General features: G+C 39.1%; 1 protein-coding gene across 1 annotated transcript in view; it reads right to left on the bottom strand.

The window, feature by feature from the left end:
* Positions 1 to 471: 471 nt before the first annotated feature.
* The window catches only part of LOC106870073 (zinc finger protein 845), a 37,630-nt gene continuing 24,449 nt past the window's right edge, over positions 472 to 13,652 (bottom strand). The window contains exon 3 of the mRNA XM_014916044.2: positions 472 to 2,135. Within this exon, the coding sequence (XP_014771530.2) occupies positions 749 to 2,135 (1,387 nt within the window). The 3' untranslated portion in view covers positions 472 to 748. The remainder of the gene's footprint in view (positions 2,136 to 13,652) is intronic.

Genomic DNA, 13,652 nt, shown 5'->3' with positions numbered 1-13,652 from the left:
TATGCAAAATGCCAGGGAAACAAACCAAGCTGTTTCTTGCAATAAAGCAACATTTTTTCCATGGACCCCACCCCCAATCACTTATGGACTCCCAGGGGTCACGTGAACTTTGCTTGAGAAACACTGACCTAGATCAACAACATGCAAACACGCACACACAAATATATATATATATGTATATATATGTATATGTTTGGTGATACAAATAGGAAAATAGAACTCAAAACATGAGTATACATACATATATTTTTTGTTTTATTATTATTAATAATCAGTGAAAGTTAGAGAGCAACTCTAAAGCCAAGAGTTTTCCGTGTATTGGCACTTATTAAAACTCTGTGCCAATACACAAAACCCGCAGCCCTAGAGTCACTCTATAAATTCTGCCAATTATTAATAATAGAAAAAGAAAACATATATGTATGTATGTAAACACACATGATCAGTGGTTTGTCAGTTTTAATGCTGGTAAAATGGTGCTGTATCCAGTGGGGGAGGAGCCACTGGGTATCAGACTTTATTGACTGGAGACATATACAATGGTGAAATCATTACAATGGGTCGATTAAGGGTGGGTTTGTTTTTATACAGAGTTGAGTTGTTCATGTTGTAGACATTAGGACAGCCGAGCCACAGGTAGTGGCAGGGCATAGCTGGCTGGCTGGGGTGGTTAGCTACCAACATTCAATGATGTAGTAGTTTACTGTCAGATTTGAGAAGCCTCACAGAGGGCAGGCTGGGTTGTCAGTTAGTGCATTAAGGTTTGAATGCTGTGTACTGCTTCTTGGTTCTCACACTTCCTCTGTCCGATGCTGTAGGACGGCACGCTGAGGGTGTTACCCCAGTTTGTAGTCCATGTAGACGTCATGGGGGGAACATTCCTCTTCCAGTTGAAGTTGTTCAAAGCCGACATCTGGTGAGAGCAGGCCGTAGCCATGGGAGGAGAATTGAGGGTGAGTGGTGGTAACTGTGGCAGATGTGGCAAGTGAGAGGGCATTCTTTGGTGTGAACATGCAGCTGGTGTTGGTATCATAGACGAAGACTGCACCGAAGTTGGTGCAGATGCAACCAGTGTGGTGACAGCATGGTTCCCTGCGTGACACTGGCTGTGTTTATCAGTGTTACATCGTTGCGGTGGCGGTGGTGCAGTAGCAGCAGCCATGGTGCAATCTTTGTCGCATTTGTTCATCTTGTTCTCCTCTGTACCCATGGCACTGGCTATGTGTGTGCGCTGGTGCAACTTCAGCTTGTCGTTGCGAGAGAATGCACGGCGGCATATTTCGCAACTGTAAGGCTTCTGTCCTGAATGCGTAAACTCGTGCAATTTTAGTTTGTCCTTGCGAGAGAAGGACTTTGAGCAAAGCGAACAACTAAATGGCTTTTCCCCACTGTGTGTGAATTCATGAATTTTCATCTTGTCCTTACGAGAGAAAGCTTTCTGACAAATCCCACAGCTAAACGGTTTCTCACCTGTATGTGATCTCTCATGGATTTTCAGCTTGTCATTGCGTGAAAAACACCGTTGACAAACAGGGCACTCAAATGGTTTTTCACCCGTGTGCGACCGCTGATGCAGCTTTAACTTGTCGTTGCGAGAGAACGCGCGACGACAAATTAAGCATTCAAAAGGCCGCTCTCCTGTGTGAGAACGGGTGTGTATTTTAAGTTTATCGTTTCTAGAGAAGGCTTTGTGGCATATGGTACACTGAAAGGGTTTACTGCCGGTGTGAGTCAGTTGATGGATCTTCAACTTGTCTTTCTGAGCAAAAGCCATATCGCAAAGCTCACAAGGGAAGGGTCTCTCACCGGTGTGAGTACGTTCATGATTACGCAGTTTGTCACGCTCCGGGAAAGCTTTGCCGCAAAACATACATGTGAAATGTTTGCCGGCCTCAGGAGCCATTTCATGCTTTTTCAGGTAGGCTCTCAATGCAAACCGCTTACGGCAGATATTGCATTTATAGGGTTTCTTTTCGATATACCTCTGCTTATAACTGAGGTAGGAGGGAGTGATGCCGACCTGAGAGTATGCTAAACTGCAGGCGTGGTAGTTCACATGGTTTGTAATGGGAGGGTATTGTACAGCTGAATTAGAACACATCTTGAAGAAGAGATAGGAGAACTCTGCCCTTAGTTAAATAGCCTAAAATACCTTATTTATAATTACAGAATTATTAATTATAATTAAAACAATCCTTTTATTTTGTTCAGTTCAGTTCTTGGTTTTCTTAAACTATATTGGCTTTTTAAAAAAATATGTCACCTTTACTCAGACATAATTGTGAGCTAATAAATTAATATATATGTGATATCTCCTGTTGTCTTTCAAAAGCAGGAAAATCCCAGCAAATATAAAACTGGAAACTCTTAAGATTGTCTTCAGTAAATATGGAATTATCTAACTATTTTAATTAACGACTTCTATTGTCTTGAACTGACACTAACACAAGAGGCTTCAGTGACAGGAATCACTGTTGTTCTTCTGAAGACAAGAACTCAGAAATGTAACAGAGATGGGACGTTTTGCTCAGCTGTCAATTACACTTGACGAGTAATTAATAATAATAATAATAATAAAGTAATGATTCTGGCAGCAAAGTATGAACGTATCTTACTGTTGAGGATAATATTGATGACAATAAGTGTCTTACCGAGGGATGGGCAAACCCTGGCTTTGTGTTGTGGCCAAGGGCACCAAATACTGACCTTGTTGTAGGTTAGGTGATGATACTAATAATGATAATGATAAGCTGCTTGTTTGCCTTCAGTAGGTAGACAGCCACATTTAGTGGGGGAGGAGCATATACAGCTGAACTCTGGTATATGTTACTGGTGGTTGTTTGATCGACCCTGGAGGGATGAAAGGCAATGTTGCTCCCTGTAGCCAGGTATGAACTGAACTCAGAAACAGCGAGACACTGAGCTGGATACAATTAAAGCATCTACGTTGACTGACTAACGTCTGCACTAGTCACAGAAGAATACTAGTAGCAGTAGTAGCAGTAGTAGCAGTTTTCAGTCAACAAAAACGAAAACAAAATTTAATTAACAATAGAAAAAAAAAAACACTGCAAAAACAAAAGAAAAGAAACTGTGTGTGTGTGTGTCAGTGTTTAGGGGTGGGTCGTTAAAAGAAGAAGCCTTAACTTGACGAGACAAACTAAAAATAATTGCTAATACGAACCTTTCTTTCCCCAGGGACGACTTTTAAGAGGGTGGTGGTGGTGGCGGGGGGAGGAGAGAGATCAGATTAGGTACACTTAGTGTAGTGTTTGTTATTGTTGTTGCAGTTGCTGATGTTCCTCTTAACTGCACTCAGCAAAAAGAACCTCAATAAAATAAAGAAAATATATTATGTGTGTAAATGTGCATATATATATACATATATATTATATATACACACACAAACGCACCTAATTTGCAGTTTATTTGTTAGGTCCCCTGAGTGCTGTTGTTGGGTTTGACAACTGAAGTTCAGGTGAGGTTGTTACACCCTATTTTCACGATGTCGGCCTCATGCCAGGACAGCAGCAGACAATACAGATCTGTCAAGTGCATAGTAACAAGGACTGCTTTAGTTCTCAGAACAAAGAAATTTTTGAAAGTGTGTTCACAAGAGTCTCTACTTCACCTTCGACACAACGTCTGCTGGTAGGGAGTTAACAAGGCCTCTGTTTTCGTCTTAATACCACACATCTGTTAGAAATATGTTGACAGGGTCGCTAATTGCAAACATTTAGGAGATTTTGTAACAATATTGTTCGTGTTCTCATACAATATTGTCATCATCTTTCGTTAACAATTATCCTAGATTATTAAAGAATATTCCATTCTTTAACAGAACAGTGAATAATAATAATAAAAACAGGCAAGGGACAGGGAAGGGTCTTGTCAACAGCCAAGTCTTGACTGATTGGTTTCTGTTTTTTTTTTTTTATTGAGCCCGGCAAAATCGGTTTGTCATCGTGTGTTCTCACGCAATGACAAGTTAAATAATAATGATAATGATAACGATATCATCAATTAACTGGCCTACAATATTAAATAATAAGTTCTTAAATAATAATAATAATTCCTTACATAATAATAATAATAATTACTTAAATAATAATAATGATGATGCAGTGTTTGATGTGGTATGTAATAGTATTGATGTTTGTTAAAATAACATTATTACCATGGGAGTTTCATTGTTTGTAGAAGTTTATATGACAGACCTGGTGTTATTGTCTCAAAGATATTGTTTAACAGAAGCTGATATCACTACAATCAGTGCTGTGGACATCGAGATACAGGGCAGAATATATCTAAAATTGTTATCAAATGGAACAATAACTGTTTTAGTGTTTGCAGACAGTGATATCACAGCTAATGTGACCGTTCAAAGGAGACTGAGATTGATAGTGCTTTCAGAGACCACACGATCACCACTGCAGTTTTATCAAATTTAGTTTATGTTACTGCAATTATATTCAATATCAATGGATATTGTTAGCATCGTAATTAATTACTTCTTATAATTTGGATGGATGGTTCGTTATTGCAAATCTGTATGCCACACTCTCTTGTTCTCTCTCTCTCTCTCTCTCTATATATATATATATATATATATATATATATATATATAATGTATGTATAGCTATAATACAGCTGATATTGATGATGTCAGCACGATAGAGCAATTTATTTGTTAATTAAAAGGAGCCACTTCTCACAATTAAGCATGCTAATATCTAATACCGCAATATCAAGTTCATTAGCTCGTTACCTAAACAAAGAGGTAGTAAGAAAATAGGAGAATAACCACTGGCATCATAATTATTATTGTTATTATTATTCAATTATTATTGTTGTTGTTGTTGTAACTGTTATTTTTGTATTATTTTGTGTTGCTACTATTGCTGTTGGGACATAAATAAAACTTGGGCGCAACTGAAGTGTTGCGTTGTGGCCAGAAAGACTTTACCCCGCAAGCCAAGGTGTCATCATGAACCAGTAAGGGACTAGAAGGATGTGATCACCAGAGGGCACGCCTGGCTCCCCATCCCCTCTGTGTTAATACACAGACAACATTGAATAGCCACCATATTAGTTGTTCGCCCGAATGATCAGCCATGCATCACGGCTTTCTTTGGTCTTTCATATCTCCCGCCGAGTTGGACATCACGCTGTTGCCATCTGCAAGTAAGCAAGAAAGAGGAAGAAAATTAAACCAGGACAGAAGAAGAAGGCTAGAGCAAATCTCAAATACAGATTGTTGTATAAAAGTATAATTGTACACACACACATATGCTTGCTTATATACATATCAATTATTATTTTAGTAACCCTCTTTCCATGACTGCATGGGTCGGATGGAGTTTACTGAGACAGATTTTCTACGACCAGATGCCCTTTCAAAAAATATTGGAAACGGATGCTGGTGTTCGCATAAAAACCACCCGTGCTGGTGCCATGTAAAAGACACCTGTGCCGGCACCACATAAGAAAGTTGTAATAGAAGACACTTGCCCAAAGTTCCACACAGCAGGACTGAACATGAAATCATGCTGTTGAGAAGCAAATTCTCAACTCAAGAAGGGCATCTGGCTGTAAAATCCATGTCATTAATATATTCACCCAACCCATGAATGTACGTTGGGAGATTGCATTCAGATGGTTGATTTCTGTAGTTATTATCAGTGTACTTTGGCGATTTAAATAAGAGTTTTGACTGTTATTTCTAGCAGGTAGACATACTTAGTATGTCCTTTGATTAATTTTAATTATATATATACTTGGGACAAGGGACCCGGACTTATGGCAATTTGACAAGGGACCATGACTTGTGGCAATTTGCAGTACTTGAGAAGGCATGTCAAGCTAAGTAAAATTATGACCAATCCATACATACTGGCATGTCCTTTATGCCCATGGCCCCATCCCCTCTCCCAGCTGAGAGGTGCTAGTGCCATATAAAACGCACTTGCGCCAGTGCTACGTAAGTGCACCCAGCACTCTCTTTAAAGTGATTGGCTTTGGGAAGGACATCCGGCCATAAGAACCAAGCTAAAACAGACAATAGGAGCCTGGCCAGCCCCTGTGAAACCGCCCAACTCATGCCAGCAGGGAAAGTGGAAGTTAAAAGATGATGATCATCATCATGAATACAAAGTTTAATGGGAGGCAGTGAAGTAAGAATTGAATTGATAAGGTCAGCAGGCATGGTAGAAGACGGGTCTTCTTGTCCAAGAGGAATTGTTTCCAATGCAGACAAATGGATACAATTTCTGATCTCTAGCGAAGTGATATTAATGCTAAACTTTTTACAGAAAATGGTCCACAAAATTCACAAGGAAACTTCACGAGCCATCAAATACAAATGCAACAACACAGTAAGGACATAAAACTTGCTGTGGACCATCAGAGCTCAGTTCTGAGACGACTGCTGGTAGCTCACATGATCCATATGTGCTGTTCAAGTAAGGGACGCATGTGTGAATGCATGTGCATCTGCATATTTGTTTATTTTCATATTTCTCCAAAAACTGCAAGCAACATGTGGTGATAGTCTTGTTATATTTTCTATCAACAAACTGTCCATTAGCTTCATGCTTTCAAAGATATGTGAAATAAGAAATCCCTTACTTAAAAATGTGTGCATGACAGTGACAGAAAGAGCATCCAGTTGCAAAACAATACCTCAATATTATGTACTCATCTAGCCCATGCCAGGATGGAAAAAACAGACATAAAAACAAACAAATGTAATGAAAGAACTCCCCATTACTAATTATACAATCAACCTTCACTAATTGAAGAAGTGGCTGAAGACGATTGTGGAGTAAGTTTAGGTGAATGCTATTATTTAGGTCTGTCCTGGTCAAACGACATTCCAGCAGTGACCATCCAGTCATTTTTGTATATTTATGACTACATTGTCCAATGTGTACTTCCATTTCTTTAAGGAGATAGAGTGTGACTTGAAAGAGAATTGGTTACTATTTCTAGCAGGTTGAGTGGCCACATAGAAGCTCTTTCACTGTCTTGTAGGTGTCATGATTGATGTTGTTTCGGTCAGCTTCGATCCATCAGACCTCAGATCAAAAGTATTCCAGCCGTAACCATCCCCTCTTTTTACTACATGCAGGGAACCAAGGCTCCCATTATCCAATGTATCCTTTTTTCAAGACGGCAATTTTGAGGGAGTTGGGACTGCTATTTCTAGTAGATCGAGTGGTTGGGTTGAGGCTCCCTCGGTGACTCGTAAAAATGTCGTGGCGTTAGCAGGTTCTTGTTTAGACAGTTACGAGAGGTCAGTTAACTGGAAGAGGACGGACAAAGGCTGGTCAGTGGCGTGGTGAGAGAGTGGTTAGGGACAGGGGCGAAGGACGGAGCAGAGTAACAGTAGGGACAGTTAATAGATGTCTCCTTATTACAGACTGTTTAAGGGTGGGGAAAGCAGGGGAAGACCTGAATAAAATCATCATCGACACATGCAGCACACATACAGACAACATAGTTGTTTAATTAGTACACACACACACACACATAAACAGATGTATGCACATTACATACACACACACATACATGATGTGTGTGTGTATGTATTGCCAGAGAGAACAGAAACTAAACTACACAGCCGTGTGTGTGTGTGTGTGTGTGAGAGAGAGAGAGAGAGATGAACGAGTGGTTGGCAATTAAAAAGAAACATGCATCTACAGTGGCGGACTGGGTCTAAAAATATTGGTCGCCAGGAAAGTAAGGGGGCCCACCCGCAACTACAATGCTATCATTTAATTTTTCCTTTTTTTTTTTTTGGTTTAAAGTATTCTTTTCAACTGTCTACAAACACAGACAGGTTGAAATAATGCATCCTTCCAGGAGTGAATAAAAAATTCCCAAACTCGAGGGGATGGGCCCCCTCCCCATATGTGGATTCTAATGGCGAAGGGACCCACTTGCCATCGGCCAAAGCTGGCAACCTAGCCAGTCCGCCACTGTCCATCCATAATACAACTCCATACTCACTACAAGTGATACCAGAAGGCGGAAAAGATTACGAAAACAACCATTCCAAAAGTTGAACAAACACTCTAAAAGTTAATATGTAAATACAGGCATCAAGCCAGCGAGGGAGACATATATACGGGATCGGTCTTCTAAAATAGGAGCCGAATTTCTTTCGTATTAAACCCTGACATCTTAAAAAGAGAATATACAAGAGAAATCGTTGGGGGTGGTTATGGCTGAAACGCCAGGCGACTGGGTGGGGGGGTTAAACTGCAACATACATGAACAACTTCAAAACTTATAGGTGAACAACAAGGGTGTCACTACATGGTGGCTCTATCTGTTAGAAATAGCAGGCAAATCTCTCAAATTACGCTGGGTCAACATGGAAAAATAAAAATAAACATACTGAGACTGTCAAAAGACTGGATGGGCACGGCCTATGATAAGTGTTTTCTTATCAGAGTTGAGTTGGGGATGCACAGAACCCAACAGGGTAATCGTACTCCCGATTTCAGTGCCGCTGCGTGATACCTTGAGCAAGTACCTTCTACTATAGCCTTAGGCCGACCAGAACCTTGTGAGTGGATTTGGTAGACGGAAACTGAAAGAATCCCGTCATGTGTGTATATATATTATATTCATTGATAGACAAATAGATAGGTGCGTGTTTTTGTTTGTCTTTATGTCAGTGTTTGTCCCCCACCACAGCATGACAACCGGTGTTGGTGTGTTTACGTGCCCGTCATCAAGCGGTTCGGCAAATAGAACTAACAGAATAAGTAATGGGCTTTAGAAAAAAAAAAAGTACTGAGACCGATTTGTTCGACTAGACATTCATCGAGACAGTGCCTCAGTCTAATGACTGAGACAAGTAAAAGATAAACAAAACCATGTTCAGATTTTATCAAAGTTTAATTGGTCGGATGGGAAGGGCTGGGACGAGGCTGCGTCAATGAACTCTAGAGGCCCCAGCCCCGACCCCCTACATAAAGGTGAGAGATATTTATACTCGCTGCTCTACACACGTACTTTACACACCGAGAAAACTTATTTGTAAGCATTCAACATTGCGTCTACACACACACATACATTACATATGTGGAGTGTGGAGGGAAAATGGTTGTTGAATTTGTAAAAGTGGTGGGAAAATGCGATTTGGATTGTTCAAAGATGATGTAGCTGAGGATTGAAACCGGATCGCAGGATATGGGTAGATGAAAACCGACTGTCAAGGTGTATTAAATGAATACACATTGCTATAGCTATTCATAAACACACACACGCGCGCGCAGAAATATATACATAGACACATAGACTAACCCCCAACAAGAAAACGAAATGTCAATTTATTAGCAGTGTGGTGGACTGAGAGAGAAAGACAAAGAGACGGTGGTGATGGTGGCTACTTTCATAAAAGAGAACAGTGATTAAGGGGGGGGGACATGAAGGAAGGCAAACTGTTCCTCCCACTTCCTCTACTTCAGTCCAGTAAATGGTGATGATGATGATGGTGGTGGTAGTGGAGGTTGATGATATATCGCCGCTAATGGACTGACGGCCATTCCAGTTCTAGCTCGTCTCTCTCTCTCCCTCCCACTCCCTGAATGTATGAGCGTGCGGGCGCGCGTGTGTCCCACCTTCCGCTCTCTCTTTCATTCATATATATATATATATATATATATATATATATTTAAACTGAATTTGTGTGTGTATATTAAATTGTGAATACAGATTTATACGAATGCCTGTATGCGTTCTGACGTGTGACTGAGTAGATGTGTGTGTGTGTGTGTGTTTGTGTTTTAGTGTCTTCAGACAAAAACCATTGTTTTAAAAACGACGAACGGACTTTTAAAAGAATTCAGTAAATGGCGAGAGAGCAGCAGTGGGTGGATGTGTTTGAACTGACACAAAGTGCAGTGGGTGTATGGGTGGACGTATGAATGGATGGTGGGACTTAAAATAGCAGACAGTAAGAAAGAGCATTTAATTATGATAATGATGATAGTGGTGGTAATTGGACCTGTCGTCGGACCGGTGTCAAACAATGTAGACAGCTCCATATATATATATATATACACACCCATATATATGGATGTATTCATTAGCAGCTACAGTTTCACTTGTTTGTTTATTTTTTTTTACCCCGCGCCAACCGCTTGATCACACATTACACATGAACTTTTAAATAATTTCATATAAAGCCAGCAAATTCAAACATACACAGTATATATATATATATATATATATATTTATGAAAACATTTTTGATAGACACAAGTACAAATGCTTACACACATACACGCACGTACACACACGCATACACGCACATATGTTAATTCATCATTGATTTTAATTAACTAATAAGCATGTTAGTTATACATAAATACATGTCATTATATATATACATACATATATACATACGCATATGTTCAATTTTGTGTGAATTTATCTCTCTATAGCCATATGTACACGACTATAGAAATACACCCGCGATTGCCTTTCTGTAGTTGGTGTGTGTGTTTCTGTATATATTGGTACAGTGAGATGATGTGTCTGTGTGTAGGCGATCAAGTAATGTGTGTGTGTGTGTGTGAATGGTCAGGGCACTTACCCTTTCGGATGAATGTCTCTGTGTACTTAGAGCAAGCCGTCCCCCCAGTCGACTGTAAATGCTCGGAATGGAGAGCAGGCCTTTGGTTTCGACACTTTCTGTTCCCGGCTGTACTTTCTCTCTAGCTCACAACTCCGACATGGGGGTGGATAGGCCGCCGACAACGACTCTGTCTGGTCTACAAGTGACAAAATGTCTCGAAAATAAGACTGAACAGTTATGGAAAGCAAAGAGAGCCATCATCGAGTCAGGGGAGTTAACTGTGGCAAGACGTAAGAAGTTCCGGCCGGATTTTCTGTTTTGGATCACAGAACAGTCCGAAATGTTTCATTTGGAAAATATCATCCATGAATTTGATATTCGTATTTCTTGTAAAGTCTTTTAATATGGGTTTCTTGTTTTTTAAATCATTGTTTTCAAATTTCAAACGAAAGAAAAATGTTTGCCAAGGGAGATAATTGTCATGCCAGACGAGTTGAGTGGAAATATGTATGTGTACATATTTATGTGTGTGTGTCTGTTCATACAAATACATTGAAATATTCACACAATAATATAAACATAGAGAATTACATAGTATAAATATTACAGTAAATATTACAGTTAGTCGGCCACAAGTGTTGTCTAGGAGGATATATCTCTCACGAGGCCTTTACTCTTGGATAATCTTGTTCTTTTTTTCTTCTTTTTTTTTTTCACATCCTAAGCAGATGATGTCCCACTATTTCTGTCCCAAAACCACATAGAAGAGCAAAGTCCCAGTCAATCCTAATGGGACACGTACATCGATCGATACGGTTTCAAATATTGTTTCATGTAAAAGACAAACATTTTTTTATTCGGGGAGACTGGTGGTGGTCAGTTTAAACAAAAATCAGGTCAATAAAGTTTTGTAAGACATTATCCATGTCAGTGTGCCGTTGGCGGGATTGAACGATGAACTCTTCTTCAGAGAATGGGACAGTTTCATTTAGACTTCGACGATATTCTATGTCGCGACATTTGCAGATTTCAACATTTGATGCTTTCAGACTTCAAGAAAAAGCCGGGGTCCCAATCTAGTTCATTGTCCAGCCTTCGTCAAGAATAAGTTAAATATTTTTATTTTGTTAATGCGTTCTTGAACTTTATTTAAGATTTGTCATATAAGAGAAAAAGGAGGGATTAGTATCGAAGTCTAAAGCTCCATGATGGCTTTAGCTTAACGGGATTACATCCGCAGTGAGTTTATGTTATTAGTAACAGAATATTTTACCGAAAAATTTGAATCAACTTATAACCAGGACCGGCGCTATGCACTTCGTAAATTAGACGGTCACCTGAGGCGCTAAAATCAGGGCGTCGCGAATAACTCAAAATTGCATCGTCTTGCTATAAACACGTAAACTTAACAATAAAGAGAGCAACTGAAACTACAATAATTGTACATATAATTCCTATATTTATATCATGTCTTCAGTGAAAAGATGAGGAGACAGGATATAGCTAGAGTTGAAACAAGCCGTTAGAAACGTCATTTTTTATGTTGTGCTGGTGTGAGGCCTTGAATAATACTCGAAATTTGATGAATAGAATGATGACGATCATCATAATCATCATCATTTAAAGTCCATTTTCTATGCTAGCATGGGTTGGACGGCTTGACAGGAGCTGACAAGCCAGCGGGCTGCACCAAGCTCCCCTGTCTGTTTTGACATGGTTTTTACGGCCAAATGCCCTTCCTAAAGCCAAATGACTAAGGTAAACCTCTCACAGGCCCCTGCTGCGGGAAAAGCTATTAGAAGAGTGGGCGTTAACATATTTAATGTAGCTTTTTTTTTTGTATTTTTAAATTATCATAATGGTTAATTCTGATCTAGAAAGGAAAGGGTGGTAACCCCAAGATTTTAATTCAAATTGATTAAAAGTAAAAAGTAGTAACGAGTGGCCTGGACTTTGACAGGCTCCATTCTTATGAGAACATCAGCAGCAGAGCATAGTCTATCTGTCACTGTCAAATCTAAAATAATGGCTACATGTATGTACGTATGTATGTATGTATGTATGTATAGTTTAATAGTCAAAATCACAAACAATGGTAGTGGCTCCAAGTTTCATATAATGGTGACCCACCTCTCATACACAAACTCATCTGATGTGTATGGTATGGATTTAACTGGGACACTGCCAGTGGGTTTTTTTCTTCTTTTTTCTTTGCTTAAATCCATGATGTGCACATCTGACAAGTGCTGAACAGTCAGCTTTGCAGGAAACTAAGAGTAATGAGCATCATTTCTTTGTATGATCATCGTTAAACTATATTTTACAACTTCACTGTTTTGGTATAAATTGGGTTTTCTTTTTATTACAAACCACAACCAATCACATTATGTGTGTGTGTGTAAAATAAACGTACACTTCATTTTAATTGCTCTGATAAAGATATAAGATATACAACCATTCATCTACATGTGCATTGCTTCTTATAGCAGAAACAGCTACATAGAATTGCATGAAATGCTGCTAGACATTTTGCCTGGCACGGGCATGGTTCTATTAGCTCACCGCCTTATTATTATTAATAATAATAATAATAATAATGATAATAATAATGATAATAATAATAATGATAATAATGATAATAATGATGATGGTGATAATAATAATAATCCTTTCTACTGGAAGCACAGGGCCTCAAATTTGGGGGAAGGGTTTAAGTTGATTACATCGGCTCCAGTGCGTAACTGGTACTCATTTAATCGACCCCCGAAAGGATGAACGGCAAAGTTGACCTCGGTGGAATTTGAACTCAGAACGTAAAGACAGACGAAATGCTGCCAAGCATTTCGCCCGGCATGCTAACGATTCTGGCAGCTTGCTGTCCTAATAATAGCCATAATAATGATGATGATAATAATAATAATAATGATAATAATAATAATCATAATAATAATCATAATAATAATAATCATAATAATAATCATAATAATAATAATCATAATAATAATAATAATAACTATAATGATGATGATGATGATGATGATGATGATGATGATGATGATGAT

Source organism: Octopus bimaculoides, chromosome 14 (assembly GCF_001194135.2).
Source record: "Octopus bimaculoides isolate UCB-OBI-ISO-001 chromosome 14, ASM119413v2, whole genome shotgun sequence".
NCBI classification, from domain to species: Eukaryota; Metazoa; Mollusca; class Cephalopoda; order Octopoda; family Octopodidae; genus Octopus; species Octopus bimaculoides.
Note: the sequence above shows the minus strand (reverse complement) of the source record. Positions and strands in the feature narration are given on the sequence as shown.